Source organism: Sarcophilus harrisii, chromosome 3 (genome assembly GCF_902635505.1).
Source record: "Sarcophilus harrisii chromosome 3, mSarHar1.11, whole genome shotgun sequence".
NCBI lineage: Eukaryota > Metazoa > Chordata > Mammalia > Dasyuromorphia > Dasyuridae > Sarcophilus > Sarcophilus harrisii.
The window spans coordinates 220,705,970-220,730,478 of NC_045428.1; the positions used below are offsets into that span (position 1 = coordinate 220,705,970).

Here is a 24,509-nt window from a genome sequence, read left to right on the forward strand (position 1 = left end):
TTTATTTAATGCACTTAAAAATATTCTAAGAAGAAAGCTGTGGTCTTTACCAGACTGCCAAAGGGATCCATTTCACAGAAACAGTGAGGGACCCAAAGTCTTAAGTCCCACTCTAGCTGCAGTGGGAATAAATGACTTATTCTTGGTCACTCAATAAGTGTCAAAGATGATCTTGATCCAGGTCTTCCTGATGTTAAAGCTGAATATCTCTGTATTATATTAATTCTTTCTTGATGTATTATACTATTGGTTGTTTTATAAATGTTTGTTGAATGAATAGAATGGTTATCACTTCAAAAATCAAAAACCTCCAAAAAATATTAACCCAGAAATATTTATTAATTTTCTAATCTTTGACAGCCATGAACCAATTAGACATTAGATATAGTACACAAGTGACACATCACACACACACACATACACACACACACACACACATACATCATAGGGGAAATTTAATTCTGAATAGTATAACATTAGTTGAATAATTTAATGTTAATTATTAATAGTTAAATTTATATTTATTATACATTATAAAAATAAATAAATGCAATTAATAATAATTTAATTATAATAATTCAGTCTGGCTAAAATTTAATGTTATAAAAAATAAAAGAAAACATTTTTAACATGTCATCACCCACATCTTTGAAATGAATAGTATTAATTACAGGGTAATCATGAAGAGTAAAATTAAAAATTTCAATTGAATCTTCAAAGACAATATACAAAATTTTCTTGCTAAATACTAATTGCTTATTTTTGATGTGCAAGACAGTTTAGACTTTAACAATAAGCACTGTGATAGAATCGAATTTGCAAATCAATGTTTTAATTTTATAATTACAAAAATAAAACAAAAAAGACTTTCCCAGTTGTCTAAGTTTTTAAATAAAATATACTACTTCTAACTTTATAGTAGCAATAAAAGTAGTTAAGCCAAATTACTTACAAATATGCTAATTATACTCTCCTATATAACTTACCTTTGGTTTAAATTCATATTCACCATGCTGCTCACATCCAATATCAAAAATATACTTTCCAGGGCCCACTGGCTATGCATAAAGGAAACAAAACGTTACCTCAAAGTATGATGGTTCAACTTACAATACAGATGATGTGTGATTTATAATAATTTTGCCCCCCAGACTTGTGATTTAATTAGTGCTGAAAATTCTTTCATCATGGAGATCAATATCTTGTCTGTAACAAAGAAATGTCTGGTACACCAAGAGGCTAAATGACTTCTTACGACCAGTTTGAGTAAAGGTAAAACTTCAGCTTAGGTCATTCCAATTACAAGGCAGACTATTTATTCATTATATCACAGTGCCTCTCCTAGAACATAACACAGAACCGCCTATACAAAACAGAAAAATTAAGAGAGGAACAGTAACGAATAGATTATTTATGTGAATTAATGATCATTACAAAGTAAAATTTCTTAGTTAAGCCTAATTTACATTGATTTTAAGAGCATCTCAAAACATGACTTTATCAAGGAAGCTAAGTATTTCCTAAATAATCTTGACACCATTAATTTTCTTAACAAATTCTTTTTTATAATTAATGTAATATAAAGTTTCAATTCATCCCTTGATCAAACTAGCATGATTTTCAGACTAAGAAGTTGTTATGAATTAAGTTTTTTTGTATCACATTAAAGTACAACATGATACCTAAAGAAAAAGGAAAAACTTGCAAAATACTAAATCTGAATTTTAAGATACATGAAGTGCCTAGGCAAATAAATGATACAATATATTATACAATATAAAAATAATAATAGCACTTAACTCCCAAGATTGCTAGGAGAATAAAATGAAATATTTGTCTGAGGAATAACTATTATAAAGCATACTCTACTTGTATTTGTTAAAATGCTATATTATATTTAACATCTACTGGTCATCCTGCCATCTGGGGGAGGGGGTGGAGGGTAAGAGGTAAAAAATTGGGACAAGAGGTTTGGCAATTGTTAATGCTGTAAAGTTACCCATGCATATAACCTGTAAATAAAAGGCTATTAAATAAAAAAAATAAAAAATAAAATGCTATATTAATAACTCAATATACTTAATTTTCTTTACTTATTCTTTAAAGAACTTGACAAAATTGTCTGAAAAAATATTAACTGAGTTTTCATGAGATCCAATTAAGCTATATCACACCAAGAGTTTTTAAAAATGAAACTAAACAGAAAAAAGCATAAAAAGTCTGTCAACATTTTTTCTCTCAGAAACAATGGAGATTAAACTTTAAACTTTAACATCACAGTCTTGATGTGATCAAATAAGTTAAAAAATGTAAAGTACTTTGCAAACTTTAAAGCACTATACAGATGTTAGCTATGATATTATTTGAGACAGTACCAATGATACTAACAAAAATAAAGATGATGTAATAACTAGACCAGATCAAGTATTTATAGAAGAGATCTATGCTTGAACTAAATTTTAAGGAAGCTAAAGAATAAAAGAGAGAACAATAGCAAATGAGTAGGGAAAAACATCTCAGATGATATTATGATTTATTAGAAAGTGATCACAAAAAATTATTGATTCATACCTGCTTATCTTTACAAAATCTTGATGCAAATGATCTGCACATAAGCATGTGTATATATGTTTACACACACACATATATCTATATCTATCTACATATACATACAGAAATACATATATCATACTAGATGACAATACAAGAAGAAAACAGGCTTTCACAATAATATTCTATAACAAATCACATTTATAGAGTGACAAATTATTGAAAGGTACATAAGGACCCAAGAACAAGCTGTATTTATTGTTTATTAACTATTTTTGAAAAGTGTTTGATTGGAACAAAATGCTCACTTAAAGACCTTTCCCTTAACACAGTGTTTCTCACTTACATGTTAGGATCACACATTTCACAAAAACAAAACAAAAAACTTTGTTCAATGATCTTCTGTTTATTGTCAAGTGGGGCCTTAAACAAGGAATCCCAGTGATGGAGGATACTTACACTAGATCTAAATGAGAGATTACCTTTATATAGTGAAGAACTACAGATGATCCCATTTATAGATAAGATGTAATTGATTAAATTAAGATTCAGAATATTGTCAAGCTTTTTAATGGAGAATTCACAACCATTCAAAATAGGTTGACCTAATAATCTATATGGGATAAATGAAATGGATACAAAATTTCTAGATTATGTTACACATTTGTATGGACAGAGTATTGAGATGATCTTTTTTTTTTTTTTTTACATATATTGGAAAGCATGCAGTTACGACCAGAACTTAACAGTGAGAGAGAGCAAACTCCAAACCTCTCTCTCCTTTAAACACCAATATTCTTGATATCACTTTACCTACTATAATCTCTACAATAATAATCAAAATTACCCAATTTACATAGAAAGATATATTAATTACTCATGTTGGGCTGTGTCAACATAATAAATACAATATTGATTTACTTATTTTCCTTTCCATTTTGGAATATCATATCAGAATATTTTTTTAATTTCATAAACATGGAGAAATTCTGGATTTTTCTAGTTGATTTCCATGATAGCTGAAAACCTATGTCTTTGCTTTCTAAAATCTTTACTGTGTAACACTGAAATTCTAACATTTAATTAGTACAGTCCTTGAGATGCAATCCTGTATTTTGCTCTTTTAGTAAACTACGGATCATTGATCTGTACTTGCCCCCTATCTCTAATACTTTTGAGCAATTTCCATGAATTATTTCCTGTAGTATAATTTTGTGTTTTATCTGAAAGGTCTATAATCTATAATATAATGTAATATAATCTACAATACACTATTTACAAAATATCTCTATTCATCCTACTTTCAAAGTCGGTTTTTATGGCTATTTATGGAAATCACATTTTTTTCTTAATGTCTTTTTATTTCATTCAATTCCCCCTCCCCCCATTCTGTAGTTTTGAATTTCAAATCTGCCATTCCTCTTTTCAGAGTCTACATATACTTTTGAAGAGATTTCCTGTGATGTGTAACAAATTATTTACTTTTTTAAAAAAATTGATTATTAGAACAAAAGATCATGGAATTCTAGGGAAATACTAGTGAGAAAAAATGTTTTGCATGTTATCTTTATTATGTCTAATGCATTTTATGGATTTATGGTTTATTTCATTAACATTATTGTGTTAGGAAAAATGCATATTATTAGAATAAATGTTTTGTTATAGACAATTGTATTCAGAAATTTCTAGTGAAACGTTATAGTTTTTAGTGGTCAGGAAAATCTAATCTCCTATTTCTCAGGTTCAATTTATCAACACTTGTATTTTTTACTTTTGTATTGCTTTCTAGGAATATTAATCCTGTGAAAGTTGAAACCCATTGAAGATTTTCATCCTTCACTGCATATTGATTGTATCATGACCTCTTCCAGATTGCTTGACCATTTTTCTTTGTAAATTTTATTGGTGGTTTAGCTGAATGGAGCTGGATTTATTATACATCTTACTCTTTTTAATTTGTGCCTTTTCTGTTTCATGCAGCAATGAATCCGACCCCTTTGTTTTTTGGTGCTTTCTACACTTACTATTCATTTTCTCCTGTTCAGACTAGTTTGGACATTTTAAGTTGCCTTATACTGAAATTTATCAGTACAACATATTGGATCTTCAGACAGGGGGAAGAAATCATACATTCCTTTATTATTTCCTTTATACATTTCATTTTCTATCTGGTTTTGTACTGCTGAGTCTCTTCTACAACCATAAGTGGATTCTTTCTCCATACTAGGGATGGGCAAGTCACTGTCCTTCCTTCACTAAGAATTAAACATGGGATCACTGTCAGGGGTAGACAAGATTGTAGCCACTCCAGCCAAATTTAAAAAGGAAGTATGAATTGGAATAATAAGGGGAAATGAGATTATCATTTAGTACTCCATTGCTACTTCAGAAAGCCTTTACATTGTGTGGGATGTTTCTTTTTTTGTGATTGATTACTTTATTAGATGCATTTTTTATTGTTCTGAGGTGGAAATGGTAGGAATTTTACTTTTAAGAAGCTACTCAGTCTGCCATGTGACTAGGATTATCACTGATAGATACTAAAGATTATATACAATTATACGATGATAGAAATGGAAATGGTTATTAATAACTAATGATTTGGGGAGGTCCAAAGTTCCCCCTTTTTTCTGAAGTCCTCATTTCACACCTCAATGTCTGAAAGACATTGCTGATAATGAAATTGAATTAATTTTCTTCTCAATCTTGATCAGAGCCCATCAAGTTGAAGAAGCCCATTGTGTTCTATAAAGTTATGAGTAAGGATAAATTCTTCGATTATATTGACCAAGGCTAGGCAATTTAAAAGCAAATGACATAAAATAGGTCCACAATTCATTGTAATATTCATTCTCTCTCTTTTTAACCAATTAATGGTTAAAAGCAATTAATAGCTTCTTCTGCCAAATAACAGTCCTCTTCCAAGGGCATATAAAAACTGTGAGCTCACTGCCATAATTTCTCTTTGGCATTCAAGAGTATCCACTGACCCATGTTATTGGTAATATGCTAGCATTATTAATAAAATGCTAATTACAGGGGCAGCTAGGTGGTACAGTGGATAGAGCACCAGCCCTGAAGTCAGGAGGACCTGAGTTCAAATCTAACCTCAGATAATTTAACATTTCCTATCTGTGTGACCCTGAGCAAGTCACTTAATCCCAGTTGCCTCAGGGGAAAAAAAGCTAATTACCCAGAAACTCTGTCTTTTGAACTTTTCAAACATTACAATGATAAATGATCAGATCTTTTCTGAAGAATAAACATTTGATTTCCCAATTTTTGAGGAGAGAACATATTTATAAAAAAGCAATTAAAAGATTTGACAAATATTGTTAGAGAGGTACAATAAAGAAACAGGAAAAATTATGTGAGAAAAATATTATTGAGACATTCATAGACAAAATCTCACTCCACCTAAATCTTGTTCTTCTGTTGATAATAAAAGCAGAAATAGAAAATTTAATGATTCATAAAGTAAGGCAGAGGATTTTAATGCATTCATATATCACACCACACTATCCTTTCTTAGGATGCCACCATATTTTTTTTTAAATTTGAATTTTAGTACTTTTATATTATAATTTTTACATATTGTCAGATATTTACAATAATATTTTGATACATTTATTAGAAAGTTGAACTTTTATAATTACTTACATTTTTTCCCATGAACTTGCCCTGGTATCTGTGCTTTTGGTGAATGAGTTCTCCTGTTCCCTGTTGTTGTCCATATATCCAAGTACCAACATACTTTGAGCCAGTCTCAGCATAGTAGTAAGTTCCTCTCCCATGCCTGTTTTAGGAAGGAATACTTTAAACTTTTCTTAGATTAAAATTAAAGAGTTTAATTGATTGAGAAATGAAGTTTCACAGGTGAAAAAAATGAAAAAGAAGGTAAAGACATTTTGCTGGATATAGAGGAAAAAGCAGGGGATTAGGAGTCAAATGATGTGAGTTCACTTCCCTGACTTCTACTTACTGTGTGACTTTAGGCAAATCATTGTAGGTTTAAAGGTTCAAAAGGATTGGGGAGATCATCATTCTGTATTTGAGCTACATTTGGGAGATAGCTTATAGGCCTCAATTATCTCATCTATTATTGGGCTAAATAATGTCTAAAGTTCCTTTTGTCCCTAAATAAAAAGCAAAACTATAAAATATATTATAGTTTTCCTCTTTGGTGGATGGTTATGATCTCTTAGAATCTCAGAGTGGAAGGGACCCCCAACTCACCTTTCTAGGTCTAGTTCAATTTATAGCTAAACAAGAATACAATCTATAAAATCCCCAAGTGGGTCTCTTGTTCCCTCTAGGTAACTCTAATTTTTAGGAAGCTTATCCTTATATCAGGACTTGAATCTGTTTTTGCAGCATTTACTTATTGTTCTGAGTTGTGCCTTTTAGGACCAAGAAGACATATCTGATTTCTCTTGTACATGACAATACTATGTATGCTTGAGGACAGTTCAACTTTTCTGTTATATAGTATTTTAACCCTAATTCTTTTAAATGGTCTTCAAATATAGCATGATCTCAGATCATTTTAGCATCCTGGTCACATAGTTCTTTGATCATCTTTCCAACATATCAATGTTCATTCTAAAATGTGACAACTAGAATTTAATGCTATAATTTAAATATAGTCTGATAAGAACAGAATGCAATGGAACACTTCCCTAGTGTTCCCTATGAGCATATAGCTAATAAATGTGTTAGAATTTGAATCCATGTTTTCCTGACAGCAAATCTTACATACAATATTACTCATATAATGAAATTTAATTGGGTTGAATGTAAGATCTTATAGCTTGTAAACCTGCCCTAATAGATGGATTGTCCTTGTTGTTTCTGCAGTAAGGAAGGTAGCAGACAGGCTGAAATTGTAAAACAGAGTCAGTGACAAGATAGAGAAACTGCCAACAAAAAATATAATTTGATTTCGCTTTCTTAGTTGTCTTAGCAAGAGACTTCACCTTAATTTATAGTAATTGTTTTCCAGATCTTCTATAACTATATATATAAATATATATAAAACTATAATTATATATAACTATATATATCAAACTAGCTAAAACTAGGCAATGGCCATTTGACCAATAATAATCAAACAACTTTGGGGTTCAAGGTTTCTCAGTTTTTCTAAGTGTTAAAGTTCTCTTATTGGGCTATGCGAAAGAATGGCATGGGAAAGGATAAAGAAACAGTCTATGCCCAAGAAGAAATATCATTTTCTCTGCCATCTTTTTCATCTGCAAATGAATTACTCAAAGCCTCAAATTCATTAAGAGGCATAGAATTACAAGGTATAGGGCAGCTAGGTGGCTAGATTAGATTGATTAGAGTGGAGGAGCCAAGTTCAAATCTGATCTCAGATATATGACTCAGGGTAAGTTACTTCACTATTTGCCTCGGTTCTTTCATTTGTAAATGAGATATATAAAGAAATGGCAAACTATTCTAGTATCTGCGCCAAGAAAATCCCAGATGGGATCCTGAAGAGTCAAAACAACAAAACAGTATTTACTGAAATCATCCTCTTACATTTCATTGACTTACAGACTTGTTCCTTATGACTTAAAAATTAGCTTGGTTCTAAAAGAGGCACAATATTACACAAACTGCTTATTAGGAGAAAAAGAACACATGTCCAACTCAATGGGCAAGACTGCTAAAAATAAGGCTGAAAGCTGACAAAGGAAAGCAGGCTGCCCCAGGATCCTTTTTTATTCATGTGGATGGATGGGAAGAACTTAGGAATTTAAAGTAGAGGAACTGACCCTGTTAACAAACGAACTGTACTCAATAAATAAGAGAGCCAGTCATGCAATAAACCAGATGTTTTTATTTGTCCTTTTTTTTTGTCCTTTTTATATGTCCTTTTATTTGATTCTCTCAAGAGCTGCAGCAAAAGGTAAAACTTCTCCTAGCTCCCCTGTTCACTGTAGCAATGAATGAATGGGCATTTTTAAAGCACTTAATCTGTGCCAAGCTCTGCACTAAGTGCTACAGATATAAACATTATATTTTATTTTATTTCGCTAAGGCAAATTTGGGGTTGTGTCACACAGCTAGGAAATGTTAAGTGTTTGAGATCAGATTTGAACTCAGGTCCTCCTGACTTCAGGGCTGGTGCTCTATTCACTGCACCACCTAGCTGCCCAAAACATTACATTTTAATAAAAGAATACTAAACAGTCATAATTCAGAGATATTGATGCTTGGCTTCTAGACCACCTTAACAAAGTGAATATTTTATTAAAGTGAGCCATATGAATTTTTTTGTTTCCAAGTGCATATAAAAGTTATGTTCACACTATACAGCAATCTATTAAAGTATACAATAGTATTTTTTTTTAAATGTACACATTAGGGGCAGCTGGGTGGCGCAGAGGATAGAGCACCAGCCCTGAAGTCAGGAAAACGTGAGTTTAAATCTGGCCTCAGACACTTAACACTTTCTAGCTGTGTGACCTTGGGCAAGTCACTTAACCCCAATTACCTCAAAAAAACCCCCCAAAAATGTACACATCTTAATTAAAAATACTTTTTGCTAACTATGTTAATTATCATCTTAGCCTTCAGTGAGTTTTAATCTTTTTACTAGTAGAGGGTATTACCTCAGTGTTGATGGCAGCTGACTGATCAGAGTAGTAGTTGCTAAAGGTTGAGATGACTGCGGCACTTTTAAAAATTATGACAAAAACAACAAAAAGATAACAATTAAGTTTGCCACATTGCAAAAAAGCAACAGGCAAAAAAGAGCAGGTTTTGTGGAGTGCTTAAAGCTTGGTGAAACATTAAGATACATCATCTATTGCATACTGGATCATAGTCATCCTGGTTTTGTCTTACCACTGGACTCGAGATGAGAAAGTGAGGCTGACTTGCATATCTACTTGCATATATGTGCATATATATGTGTGTGTGTGTTCCTTTTCAATACTATTTCAAAGAATAGCATAAAACTTTTAACTTTAGTTTTTCTAGCAGTATATTCAATTCCATAATTCCCCTTTTGTCTATGTTTCTTTTATATTTGCCCAAAACTTAGAGGGAAATAAAACTTTCCTATTATTATTATATACACTTTGCAATTCATTTTTTCTTTATAAATTTAGATCCTAAAGCATTTAGAGCATATGAATTTGCTGCTGGTTTGATATCTATGGTTTCTCTTGGTATTATGTTGATTATTTGTTTATTATTTATATGCTAGGAATTTTTAGTTTTGCTTTGTCTGATTACATTATTGCAGCTCCACACAGGAAACTCAAGTTAAAGGAGTTTCATCTGACTTAAGAGATGGAGGGGAAAGGCAGAGGCTAAGGGGTTTGCTAAATAAGATTTTCAGAGAAGCAAAAAAATGAATGAGTAGATCCCAGAACATCCCAGTTCATATTGTGCATCCCTTCCTGGTTGTGAACTGGTTGTGGAGAGGTATTAAATGATGAGCACATTATGGGTTTTGAACCTGCTTCGGCTACCTATTTAGCTTTTGGAACAAAATGTTCTCATCTGTTCTACTGGCAAAGTCTTCACATGCTGGGGTTAGACACCTCCCTAACTCATCTAAAAAAATTGTCACCTGGTTTAGCCCATCTACTGAGGTTTACTGGAGTGTGACTGCTCCATATGGTAAAGTTTCTTGGAGGACAATTAGCCATGAAAAAAGACTCAGCAAACCGTCAAACCAGAGGTACTAGGGTTTTTTTTTTAAATGTACTTGTAAAGAATATATAACCTTCCTAGATATTCATATTCTCCTATGTAAGTGTCTCTCTACTTTTGACCTCTATGTGAATATCACATATTGATGATGTTTTGTGTTCTTATAGCATAGGATAATTTAGGCTTATGGAGATGTTTTATTACCATACTTTTCTTTACTTCCTTACTAAGCAAAAGAAATGCCTTTACTTTTAGTCAACTGTATCCTCTGGCTGAATATTGTGGGTAAACTTAACTAATGTGATTTCATGAAGTACAGCTTTAACAGTGTGGAAGTACAGAATATCTTGAATCTGGTATAGTCATTCCTCTGGGGACTCAATCTGCCAGAGTGACTTGGGTTGGAATCTCAGGCAGGAACTTACATAGTTATATAACAGGAAATTTTTTTTCCCCAGTTCTATCACACACATTGGTCAAAAAGCGGGGAGATCCTTAGACAGAGGAGGCAATCATGGAACTAAATTTGGCTTTCTAAACATTGGTGGTTGGTTATAGTAATTTTGTATATTATTTTAAAAGGCACACAAAACTGGTATATATTTCCTAGAAATGAGTATGGGATTATAATTCTTCTGTGGGATTTAATAAAACCCCTTTTATGGCAGTAGCTAATTATTTATATAGCACATTAAAGTGAACTAAGTAATTTATGTACATTATTTCATTTGAGGCTCACAACAACACTGTAAGATAGGCATTTCATATATTGATATTTCCATTGTACAGATAAGAAAACAAAGTTTGAAAGAGATTAAATGATTCAATTCTGGCCAAATGAATTAAGTATCAGAGGAGAAATTAGAATTAAGGTCCACTCAGAGCTGTTACACTTGAAGAAAGTTTTACAAAATGCAAAACAAAGTAATACTGCTCTACGTCATTTAAGGATTGAAGGAAAGCTCATCTGGTATACATCAACTGGGAAACATTTCATGTCATAGTTTCCTATGTTACCTCATTATTTTTTGCTACCAAGATTCTAAATTCAGTTTTTTATACATTGATGAAGGTTAATGCTATGAGCACTCTTCAAATTTCAGCACCTTGAGGTAAAGCACCGATCACCATAACCTGATTCACAGAATCCAAGTGTACTATATCCTATGTTATTTTATGCTCTATTGATAATGAGAGCAGAGGCAAAAGCTGCCTTCTTTAGTTGTAGGATGAAAACTTTTCCTACATCAGCATGTGGAGGGCTATCTTAGTAAGTTATTATGAACCTGGTTTTCTGACATAGATGCTATAGAATCATACTGAGCAGATATATTCCAGAATGCTTCCTTCCTAATTCACATAAGAATCTGTTAGTTGTAGTATATGAATTTTCTATAATAAATCTAAAGACACATCAGAGTCTTTTTGCTTACTTAAAGAAACAGTAAAATAACAAACAAAAAACAAACCTTTGGCCAGCAAACCACTGTCCTTTATATGTATCCTGATTTGCATACTTATATACTCCAAAGCCTTGCCTTTCATCGTTTACCCAGTTTCCTGAAATTGATAATGCAAACAAACAAAACATGCCAGTATAAGAAATCCAATTTGGGCTGTCTTTGAAATTTTATAATTTACTATGGTATAATACACACATATCTAAAGAGAAATATTAATTGTTTGAATAATAAAAAGCATTTATCTAGAGGAAGTCATAACTTTCAGAAGGGTCAATCAAAGTATTTATTGAGTACATAATGTATATTAGGCACTTATACAAATAGAAGACACAATTTCTTCCCTAAAGAAGTTTACATGAACTGAACCAGCTATGCCCAGAGAAAGAACTCTGGGAGATGACTAAAAACCATTACATTGAATTCCCAATCCCTATATTTATGCCCACCTGCATTTTTGATTTCCTTCACAAGCTAATTGTACAATATTTCAGAGTCTGATTCTTTTTGTACAGCAAAATAACGTTTTGGTCATGTATACTTATTGTGTATCTAATTTATATTTTAATGTACTTAACATCTACTGGTCATCCTGCCATCTGGGGGAGGGAGTGGGGGGTAAGAGGTGAAAAATTGGAACAAGAGGTTTGGCAATTGTTAATGATGTAAAGTTACCCATGCATATATCCTGTAAATAAAAGGCTATTAAATAAAAAAAAATTCTTCATCTGAAAAAAAAAAGTTTACTAGGCTGTCACACATGAATTAATCAAAGAAAAAATATGAGAAATATGAGAAAATATAAAATATGATCTTGCTAAATTGTATAGTATAGAATATATTTCCAGCTTTTCAGAAAATTATAAGGACAATGGAGGGCTAGAGTAGGAAGGCTTTATATGGGGTGATAGGATCAGAGCCAAGAAAAAAAAATGTTAGAACATTAGAATTACAATTCACTTTTCAGATGAGCTAATGTGCTTCATTGTTTTTTTATACTATGGATGAGAAAACTGACATACAAGATGGTGATACGGTTTGCCCTCACAACCAATTTGAGTGGAGCTAACAAAAGAATCTAGCTTTATTTTAACGTTCGGTCCAGTTTTCTTTCCCTATACCATGATATTTTTTCCTCCAGTTTTTAAGAGAGCTCTTGTTAATTTCCTAAATTAGAATATGTGTATCTAGGCCTGAAATCCAGCTTTTTCTTTCTTTCTTTTTTAAAATAAAACAATAGCTTTGTTTTTTTTCAAAATACAGGCAAAGATAGTTTTCAATATTCATCCTTGCAAAACCTTGTGTTCCAAATTTTTCTCCATCCCTCCTCTCTCTTCCCTCCTCTAGATAGCAATCAATTCAATATAGGTTAAACATGTTCAATTCTTCTAAACATACTTCCATACTTATCATTCTGCACAAGAAAAATCTGATCAAAAAGGGTAAAAAATGAGCAAGAAAAAAACAAGCAAACAATAACAATAAAAAAGTGAAAATATAATGTTATGATCCACATTCAGTCCCCACATGCTCTTTTTGGATGCAGATGAATCTCTCCATTACAAGTCTATTGGAATTGACCTAAATCATCTCATTGTTGAAAAAAGCTAAGTCCATCACTGTTGATCATCACTTGTTCTTGTTATTGCTGTTATACCATGATGCCTTGAAGAGTGATAAAGATATTGATGGATGTATATTTTACCATATTTAACATATATTACATTACTGGCCATCTGGGGGAAAAGATGGGAGGAAGGGAGAGGGAAATTGAAAGAAAAGGTTTTGCAAGGATCAATGGTGAAAAATTATCCTTGAATATATTTTGAAAATAAAAATCTTCAATTTAAAAAAGTAAAAAAAAATACTACCTGTAAAAAATAAATAGATAGATAAATAGATAGATAGAATGGAATAGAGGAGTACAAGGGGATGGAAACAATTATGGTGTGTGAGTACAATGAAAAACATTGTCTTGTCTAAAGCAGGAGTTTTGACTTGGAAAGTGGTGAGCTTTCAAAACAAAACAACAACAAAGATTACTTAGCTAGGATGTAGGCCCTTGAAAAATGGTTTTAGAAATCCAGTATATATTTTTGGACTTGATAGCTACAGTAGCTGCTTCAGCAATAGAGAGATATGGGATAACACATAGTATCTATCATCTTATAGATCTGGAAAATTAAAGCTGTTTATTTACTCTTGGGCATTTGTGATTCAGTTCACTGAGAGTTGGTTTAAAAAAAAATGGTACCTAATTCAAAGGTTTAAGATTCCCAAAGATATAGTTAAGCCATATATTTTCCCAGTATATGGACCAATATTACATAATAATAAACTCCCTAAATCAAGGCACCTCCCCCACCTGAAGGTTACAGTAGTTCTTGAATTGTTTGTGTTATGGAGAAAATAATTCCTACTAATTTAATGTGATAGATAATTACCATCAAATAACTATCACAACACAGATTCCAGATGGTTTTATTTTGCTTATAATACATGTTCAGAGCTCAAAAAAATAACTCTTGTTTGATGATTAGGGTTCTGATATAACTTTTATTTCTTTTTAATATTCTTTTATTTTTAAAATTTTAGTTCTAATTCTCTCCATTGCCACTCCATTCCCTATATCCATTGAGAAGGCAAGCAACATGATATTAGTTATCTATGTGAAATTAAGATATATTTTCATATTAACCATATTTAAAAGAAAACAAGAAAAAGAAAGTAAGAAAATTATACATCAGTTCTCTCTCTGGTGGTGGATGGTATTTTTCATCATAAGTCCTTTGGAAATGCCTTGCATCACTATATTGATTGCAGTAGACAATCATTACAGTATCATCATTACAACATTGTTACTACTGTGCACAATGATCTCCCAGTTTTTCTCCCTTGACTTTGTATCAGTTCATAAAACTCTTGCCATATTTTCCTGAAACTACCCCCTATCCCCATCCCTATTATGCAGGGCTAAGGAGAAGGATCCCTTTCTCTTGCTTTTAACATTTTATTTGTGAAATTATGGCAATCCTTGACTAAAATTTTACTCTGATATATCATGGTAAGGAGATAACCCTAGGCGATACCAATTAATTATTAATTCAGAGAAGTCCTACTAAATTGAAAAGACTTTGAATATAATTTTGTAACAGACTAGTTTGAAGTCAATCCTACCATGGTGTCAATAGACTCATTAACAGATGAGTTCACTCACAGAAAATTCTACCTTATGATTTTTTTTCCTCAAAGGCAATCTATGTTTTGGCACAAAGGAGCTACAAATTGCCTTACTGAAGGAAGTACCCTCAAAAGATGAAATAATAGTCCTTCAAAAATGTCTTATTGATGTTTGTTTTTATACTGTTTTCTATTTACTATCAACAAATTCTCCTTTTAATTGTAATAGTTCTCTGGCAAAAAATCTTTGAGGAAGGACATGGCCAAGGAACAGACAGTGGGTGAGTGACCTTGACTCCCAAACCTAACCCTCTTACTTTTGGGAAAAGAATATTTAAATAGAAGATGGAGAAAACAACAGACACGTAAGCTATATAAAGAGACTCAAAAACAATGAGAAAGAAGAGATGTGAGCACAGAAATGTACAGCTTCTAAAGGGATCCTGTTAAAGAGTGGAGATTTATGTTTCAGATATTCAGTAATGGAAATTCTCAGCTCCTGGATAATGAGAGCAAACCAAGGAACAGAATTGATCTTGTGATCCTATTAAGTGCTAAGCACTGTGCTACATGCTTCACAAATATTGACTCATTTAGTCTTCATAAGAACTCTGGGAAGAAGTCTGTATACCAATAAAATCAAAGATCTGTTTCAGAGAAAAAAAGTTTTGCACTAACTTTTATGGCCCAATGGTTTTCATTAAATATAGAAAAACCACTAGATATCTTTTAAAGTATATATTATGTTGTTTAAATACATTTTAGACATTCCAGGAAAAATAGTATTTTATTATATATCTATATGTAATTCTTGATACCTAGACCAGAGAGAGACAAAGCAGAGAAAAGAAAATATAAACTAATATCCCTATTAAACAGCAATGCAAAATGTTAAACAGAATTTAAATTTAGACAAATATTAAATTTTAAATAAAAATTTTAGCAAATAAATTACAACTAAATATAAAGATATATAGTATGACAAGCTTGAATTTATACTAATGCAGAGTTGATTCAACATAAGAAAGAACATCTTTGGGGGGCATTTATTAGCAAGGTGCTTTATGTTCCTTCCTTCCCTACTTCCTTCTCTTCCCTCTTCTCTCCCTCCCTCTCTCCCTCCCTTCCCTTCTTCCTTCCCCTTTCCTTCCCTCTCTTTCTTTCCTCCTTCCTTTTTTCTCTCCTCCTCCCTTCCCTTCCTTCCTTCCCTTCCTCCCTTCCCTTCCTTCCTTCTCTTCCTCCCTTCCTTTCTCTTCCTTCCTTTCCTCTTTCCTTTCCTTCCTCCCTTCTTCCCTCCCTTCCTTCCTTTCTTCCTTCCTTCTTTGCTTCCTTCCTTCCTCCCTTGCTTCCTTCCTTTCTCCTTCCCTCTCTTCCCTCCTTCCTTTTGTTCCTTCTCTCTCTCCCTCCCTCCTTTCTTTCTCCCTCCTTCCCTTCTCTCCTTCCATTCCTTCCTCCTTCCCTCCTTTCCTTCTTCCCTCCCTCTCTTCCTCCCTCCCTTCCTTCCTTCCTTTTCTTCCTTCTCCCTTCCTTTCCTCCCTTTCTTCTTCTCTCTCTCCCTTTTCCTTCATCCCTCCTTCCCTTTCTCTCTTTCTTCCTCCCTCTCTCCCTTCCTTTCCTTCCCTCCTTTTTTCTCTCCCTTCTTCATTCCTCCCTTCTCTCCCTCCAGTTCTCCTTTCCCTCCCTTCCTTCTTTCCTTCCTTCCCTCCGTCCACCTCTCCCTTTTCTCCTTCCTTTCCCTTTCCTTCCCTTCCTTTCCCTTCCCTTCCCTTCTCTTCCCTTTCTCCCACTTTCTCCTTTCCTCTCTCCCTCCCCACCCTCTCTGTCTTTCAATATTTATAGATTTTGTCTTACTGGCTAGATTTTAAAGTCCTTTGAAGGAAGGGACTATATTTATATTTATCTAGCATTTCCCACAATGGATAGTATAACGGTATAATGTCTATAATAGGTACTCAATAAATGGCTGCCGACTGATTGAACCAAAGAATTTGGAGCTTCCCTCATGAACTTTAATATTCATCAATAAGCTCAGTCAGCAAAAGAAAAAACAAACTAGTTTTATTTTGTTGAATATTTAATTTATGGTACAATTTTACCTTCATATTTTGATCCATCTGCATAGAAAAAAACGCCATGACCATGTTTTTTATTTTCTTGATATTGTCCAATGTATTGACAACCATTCTTAAATTTGTAGATCCCCTGAAACATAATTTTTTCTTATTATTCGTAAGTTAAAATGTACCCTGAAAAAAATCTAGATATAATTTTATTTAATTTTTTGTGTAGATGAAACTTTTATTTACACAGTATATCTAGAAATTGATACATAAGCTCTTATACAATTATTTTCCAAAAATGTACAAGAAATTACTATAATTTTGTTTACAAACCAAAACACATATTAAAATGAACGGACTTTGGATAATTCTCATTCTGTGATGTGCTCAGTACATACGGTACACACCTGTTTTGAAACATATAAAAAAGTGTAAGCTACAGTATAGATGTAATTTTTAGAAGAAAAATTCACTTAACACATTTATTCTTACCTGACCATGTCTTTTGCCATATTCATATTGTCCTTCATACTTATCCCCATTGGGCAATATTGCTTTCCCAAATCCATGTCGTTCACCTGCCTCATTGCGTTCTCCTTCATACTCCTGAAGAAATTAGATAAAGTGAACTGATTTATTAAACATATAAATCTGTGAAAATCAAGATATTAAAAGGAATTTTAACAAATATCAAACATATGAGATATTGACAGAGCTGGCCTTATGAGTAATGTATAATTTCAGGGACTCTCAGAAAGCTCCCCTGTTCCCCTAAATATCTTTTCCACATGCTCATTGATGGCTGAAATTCCTTTTATTTTAAATAAAGTTCTTCATTTCTTAGACTCTTCATTTATAGTTAGAAACGAAGACCAAGTTTTTACCCAGACAGGAGATAATGTGTTGAACGCACAATAAAACTTAAGAGAGTTGATATCAGTTTCTTTTCTGAGAGCAGTTGTACAATTGAAGTATAGTGAATTTATAAGCTCTTCCTATGTCTATTATTTACTGTTTTCATGAAAGCGTCTGACTTAATCAAACTGTAATGCTGGAGAAACTGAGGCAAGCTAGAGATTAGAGTTTTTTATTTAATTAAATTTAATATTTAATTATTTTATTTGGATTTCTGAGAGGGAGAGATTTTCTGGGACCAAAGTATTCATTTGGTCCCAGGGCTGACGTCTCAAAGCATTCAGCAAGGAATATGAATTTCCAATAGTTTTTATATCTGTGGCTCTTAGGCCATCAGGGCAGGGGTGGAGTCAGAACACTGAGGGGGGGGCGGAATTTCCATCAATCTGGTTCTGACAGATTAGGGGGTAAGACCATAAATTCTGATAAACTGGGAGAAAGGATATGTCTAACTAGAGCCAGGAAGTCTGGAGAGATAGATGTAGAAGATACCAATTAGGTATCTGAAATAGAACATCTGGAGTTTTATGACTCTTTTGGAATGTCAGAGTAGCCAGCTATAGCCCTAATTATCTCAGTCCTAATGAACAGAAAAGGGGGGGTTGCAACTAGGGGGATTGAGACAAAACAATTCAAAAAACTGAGGCAGAACAAATTAGAGAAACTGAGGCAAAACAATTTAGGGAAACTGAGGCAGGGCAATTTAGGGAAATGAGTCAGGACAATTAAAGGGAACTGTGGCACAAGAAAACAAAAGGCAGAACTGAATACTTTCTGCAGTGGAGTTTCCCATATGCTCATAAAAATTTTACAAGACTTCATGTATAAAATGAATTATAAAAAAATTATATGATATGCACAACCACATAGATAATTTGTTCAATTACTCATTTAATATTGACTTTAAATAAGATACAGAACAGAGAGATCTAGGTTCATTTAAGGTGCTGGCTAACATCATAGAATTTAAGAGATATAGTGAAGGAAAGTACACTGGGTATGGAGTTATAGAACCTGGATGTGACTATTAGTTCTGCTACTTCCTCTAGAACAAAAAGATAAAATTACTCCATTAAAAGATACTATTGTACTAATCACAGTGGGACAAGGTAGCACAGTGGAAAGATCCCCAGGTCTGGAGTCTCACACACTCATCTTCCTGAATTTAAATGACCTCCTATACTTACTACCCATGTGAACCTGACCAAGTCCCTTAATCTTATTTGCCTCAGATGGAGAAGGAAATGGCAAACCACTCCATCATCTTTTCTAAGAAAACTGCAAATGGAATCATGAAGTGTTGGACAAAACTGAAATGACTGAACAAAACAACAAGCACAATAATCCTTGGAACATTATAAAACATGGTTAGTGAAATCCATTACTTTGTGAAAGAGATAAGACTATACCCAACACATAATCAAAGTACAATCAGTGAGGTGTGAAACAGTAGCAATCACTAAAACAATCAGAAGTCCGAGTATGAGTGTAGGAAAAAGTTTCTTTTTTTTTTCTTATGAGAAAAAAGTGCTCAGTCTCTGACACAAAAAGAGTATTTTTAGAAAGACACACACACACACACACACACACACACACACACACACACACAGAGGCAAAGGGCATTCTCTTTTTTATTCCAATAAAAACTCCTCTTCCCAATCCCCTGGCTCCTTTCCCCATTGGCTGGGGTTTTTAAAGTACAGTTTCTTTAAAGAAAATGAGGTAAGAAAGCCTAGTTTATCAAATACTTAAGTAGGGTGCTTCTCACTAAATACAGTCCCTGCCCTCAAGGAACTTCCATTCTAGAAAGGGAAGGTAGCAGTGGAAAGCTAGGGGCAAAGAATATAAAAGATTCTTTTCAACACCAGCTCTAATTACCTAAGGAGCTTACATTCTTACATTCTTTTGGGCCAGATAACCTCCATCCCTAAATTTCATTTCTCCACTTTAATTTTTATAGTGTAGACCTGCATATACTTCTAAACATTTTGCACTCTTTAGTGCATAGTATAAGATTTTATACACCACTGACATACCTTTTAATCCTTAAGGTCAGGCAATAGTAGAGAGGAGAAACAGAGACATCTTGATGCTCCTCCAAAAACAAAAGAAAGGGGGAGTCACAGGTAACCCTAGAGAACTTCTAAATTTAGCTCTCTATAACATTAATTTTTAAATTTTTGATAAAGATGCATTAGCTCCAGCTAACGGGTTTTATAACCCACCGGAAAGGGCAGTGTCCAGTGTGAACAGCTCCACTATTTTTAGATAATCATCAGGTGATGTGAAGAGATCCAGAAAGTGGTGAATGGAAGGGACCAGATAGGTTCACTGCTTGGGGGAGAGAGTTTGCTTGTATCTCTACAGATGGAGAAGGAATCAGATGGGTGCCAACGAGCACCTGGAGAGAGACAGAAAAAGAGAAAAAAATCTCAAAACAAAGGAGAAGACCTAAGAAACATCTGACAGTGAAAGAGCATGGCTGATAATGAGATAATGAGTTATAGAACTTCAAAACCAACAGGAATCACTGGATTCCCTGAAATGAAAAACTGTTGATAAGACTGATAAAGAACTTGAAAACCCACAAGAATCATTGGATTCCTTGAGATAAAAAATTGTTGATAAGACTGTTGCAGAACTTCAAAACCCGCAGGAATCATTGGATTCCCTGATACATGAAGTAATGGACAACAGATTGGTTTTGGACTATTTCTAGGACTTATTGACATGTATAATTCCTCATGCTGATGTAATATCTCCCATGTTGATGGATTTATGTATACCTGTTTCAAGTGAGACCCTTCAGAAACCCACTAATCTGGTTTGATTCCCCATTTCCTTTGGTGCTTTCATTTCCCTTCCTGAGACATCAGGGAGGATGTGATCACCTCCTCTTTTGGTGTTTTCACCCCTTTTTTGAGGAGTCAGGGAAGGCACTATCACCTCCTTTTTGGGGTTCTCACCTCCTTGAGAAGTCAGGGAGGGCATGACCATCTATGTTCTAAAACAAAAGAAAGCGGGGGATGTTGTGGGCCAAAACTCTGAAACAAGGGCTCTTACAAGGTATTAAGTCAGTGGAATTGATGAGACAATGGTTATCTAGTTTACATGGTGATTAATAGTTCTTTAAATTCAGTATGATTGATTTAATCTTACAACAAATAATGGTTTCCTAGTGATATAATAATTGGTTTATACTCAGAATAGAACATATAAACTGGGACAAACTCAGCCAGGGTGGGACTCAGACTCAGAGCCAGATTCATTCACTTCACCTCAGATCACCATGGGGGCTGGTCTCCTGCTCCCCACACCGAGACCAAGGGGTGGGTGTCTGAAAGGCTCTCCAGAAAGCTGCCCAGCCCCAGGCAAGGAGATAATAAAGAATTTGGACTTTGGACTTTAATATCTGGCTATTCTTATGATTAATCTGCTGAAAAGAAGGCTTCCCCCGAGACCTCCAGAAAAACCAAGGAGAATACTACAGTGTGGAAACTAAATACATCCATTTCTTACAGTGAGGAAACCCAAAGAATAAAGTAAAAGAAGCAGGATAGCATAATGGATTGTGTATTGAAATTATAATCAGGAAAACCTGGGTCTAAAATCTTCCTCTGACATTTAATATTCCTGTGGCAAAATATATATAGCACTAGACCTGTAGATAAGTAGAAATGAATTCAAATCTAGCCTCAAACATTCATTAGCTGTGGGACCATGGGCAAATCATTTAATCTCTCTTTGACTCAGTTGTCTCAATTATAAAATAGGGATAACAACATCATCTATCTCACAGAAGTGTTGTGAGACTCAAATAAGAAAATATTTGTAAAGCATAGTTCCTGGCACATAGTAGAAGGTTGATTTTTTTTCCCTCTGCCCCTTCTCTTCTTCCTCTCATTAATCATGGATAAGTCATTTAACCTCTGAGCCTCATATGGTCATTCGGCTCTCTTTCTCTTAGACAAAGATAATCATGGTAGCAGATTCATGGCTTATATGCCCACTGGAAGAGGAGTATTCCTGAAGAAAGCAATTAACACTATTTGGTTAACAATTAATGAGAGAATGAATTTTACATTGAGGGGCTGACCTATTCAAATGAACTTTGATTATGTCATTTACTTCTAAGTTACCTCCAGCCTTGGGCAATCCATCCAAAGAAATCATTCCCACCCAAACCTGAGTAGGGCACAATGGCTTCCCTACCTCGATGGGATATCCAACCAATCCAGTGGTGATTAGTCCAACCTCATTATTTGTAATGTCCTTCAGGAGTCCTTTGTAAAGACTGAACTTTTGAAATCCAGACTTTAGAGAAAGGGATGAACTCCACAAATCGTTGGTTATTAATAATCATTTTTCTCAACTTTTTGAATGTATCAAATCTGAATTTTTTTCATGACTAAATAAAAAGAACTTTAATACTAAAGGCATCAGATTCAAATCCTTAAACTGTACTTGTACTCTCTTCCAATAGTCTAGCTTGTTTGTAATTTTTCAAACTATAAATTGAAATGTAAGTAATTTTAAACCTTCATTAAGGGTTTGACCAAAAAAACATAGAGGGATTTCCTCCCAACTGAAAAGTCCCTGGAATTACTGATGCTGACCTTTAGATTACAAAAATACTAACAGAAAGGATTCTTCCCTCTTTAGAATAATCCAATTTTACTTTTGAAGAGACTGAAAAAGTAACAAGGCCTGAGAAACCCTAAGACTAGCTGACCTTGGGAGTTCTACCAGCAATGCTGGCCAATAGCAGTAATTCAATACTGATTTCTTTGGTCAGTAAGCTGGAGAACTCAATGTTGGGAACTACCCCATCCCTACTTATAGAGTACAATTTCTAGGGGAAATATAGCAGTAATCCTGAGGTGCCCTGACCTTAGAGTACTATTGTTCTAATAATCTGTCAATGATTCTAAAGTCTCTTGGCCTTAAGAATATAATAATATACTTAGAATCTGTTGGTCAGTGATAACCAAGTTCCTGAAACAATAATGAATAGACCACCCCTCAAACCTACCTATAAGCCATAAAATTAGCAAATAAGTAACATAACCCTCTGGTCTCTCTAACTTTTCCTATAGATTTATCTTTTTGTCCCTGATTTTTTGCTAAATTTCCCCTTTCTGCTTCCCCCATGCCATGTGGCATCTCCCCTAACTCCACTAAGCTTCCCAACCCCACTTCTCTTCCTTATAGCTTTTAGGATGCTAAGTGCCTTCAGGATTTAGCCTGCCAGCAAAGGGTATGCCCTAACCTCAGGAGATGCTTCTTTTCTACTGGGTAATTGTGATTTTCACTGAGGAACTTGTCTTTCATATGTTTACCAAAGTTTGGTAATTGTATGGAAGGACACAGACAGGGGTCACTTCCAGAATGGGCAGACTAGAGAGAACATTACCAAAGGAGACCTGCCTTTTGTGGTGAGAGGTGTTTATCAACAGGTGTTTTGCTTGATTTTGAAAGAATACCAGTAGAGCACAAGAACTTTCCATTTCTCAATTTCTCCTTGGGACCACTGCTCTTGCTACTTGTCTACTGTATCCCTTACACCCTTAAATAACTTACTCCCTTAAATAAATTTATCTTTTGCCAAAGAAAATGGCCATGGTGAATTCATCACATGCCAGAACCCCAACTTTTGGTGCCCTGCCATCATTTAGTGACAAACATCACATTACTACCCCTCCACAATCATATCTCTAAATCATAATATTAGCATATCAACCTGATCTTTGTTTTTCTTTCCCTTAAAGTTATCTTCTTGATTCTGACTCTTTGCTAGATTCCCTTGAAACTTTAGGTTGCTATAGTTGCATCACACTTATCTCCTTGCTTCTGCCTCTTGTTAAAAACTCCTTTAGAACTTTAACCCACTGTCAGGCAATGTAATAAATCTTTGCCCCTTAACTTGGAGACTGAATGTGTGAATTCTTTTACCAAACCCATAACATCGATCAAGGGAACTCTAATCTTGTTGGGTTGTCTTGTATCAAGACATAATATGTATCAAGAAATCATAATTTTTAAGTTGAAAGTGTTTAGGCAGGAAGGTTGGTTTATAGGGATACTTAATTTTGCCCATTTTGTATAGATGTGGAGGCTAAAAACCTAACATTTGAATTTGTCAGCTTCTAGTTTAGCAAACCTTTTGAATGTTATGAATATCTTTCTCTTAAAGATTATTCCAGATCTATGGCTTAGTATCCATGATCCCACCATTTTCTGGAGCTTCATCTTTTCCATTCATGTTCTTGTTACTCCAAGGATCTGCAAATTTAGAAGGAACTTCCAAAATTGATCAGATTAGACATACTTTTGAGTAGAAAATGCTTATTGGGGAAGCACAATACAGTTAACAAATTAGATTTATAGATGAACACAAACGTGTTCATGTACAGGTTTGACTACAGGTCTAATTATGTATTAAGCATGAGAATTTCTGTATTATAATTTGAAAGAAGTATGCAAAACAAGCCCTATTTTTCTTCCCTCATATTCATCTTACATACAACTGAAAGATCATTCAAATACTCAAAAGGAGAAGCAATCACATTAATGTAGATGTTCTCTCTAGTCTGCCCATTCTGGAAATGATCCCTGTCTGTGTCCTTCCATACAATTACCAAAGGAGACCTGCCTTTTGTGATGAGAGCCTTCA

General features: G+C 33.9%; 1 protein-coding gene across 1 annotated transcript in view; it reads right to left on the bottom strand.

Moving 5' to 3' along the window:
• LOC100914901 (radial spoke head 1 homolog) overlaps positions 1 to 24,509 on the bottom strand; it is a 49,588-nt gene that overhangs the window by 13,727 nt on the left and 11,352 nt on the right. The window contains exons 2-6 of the mRNA XM_031959086.1: positions 17,414 to 17,527; positions 16,958 to 17,063; positions 11,691 to 11,781; positions 6,211 to 6,346; positions 987 to 1,058 (exon numbers count right to left, since the gene is read on the bottom strand). Coding sequence (XP_031814946.1) covers positions 987 to 1,058; positions 6,211 to 6,346; positions 11,691 to 11,781; positions 16,958 to 17,063; positions 17,414 to 17,527 — 519 coding nt within the window. The remainder of the gene's footprint in view (positions 1 to 986; positions 1,059 to 6,210; positions 6,347 to 11,690; positions 11,782 to 16,957; positions 17,064 to 17,413; positions 17,528 to 24,509) is intronic.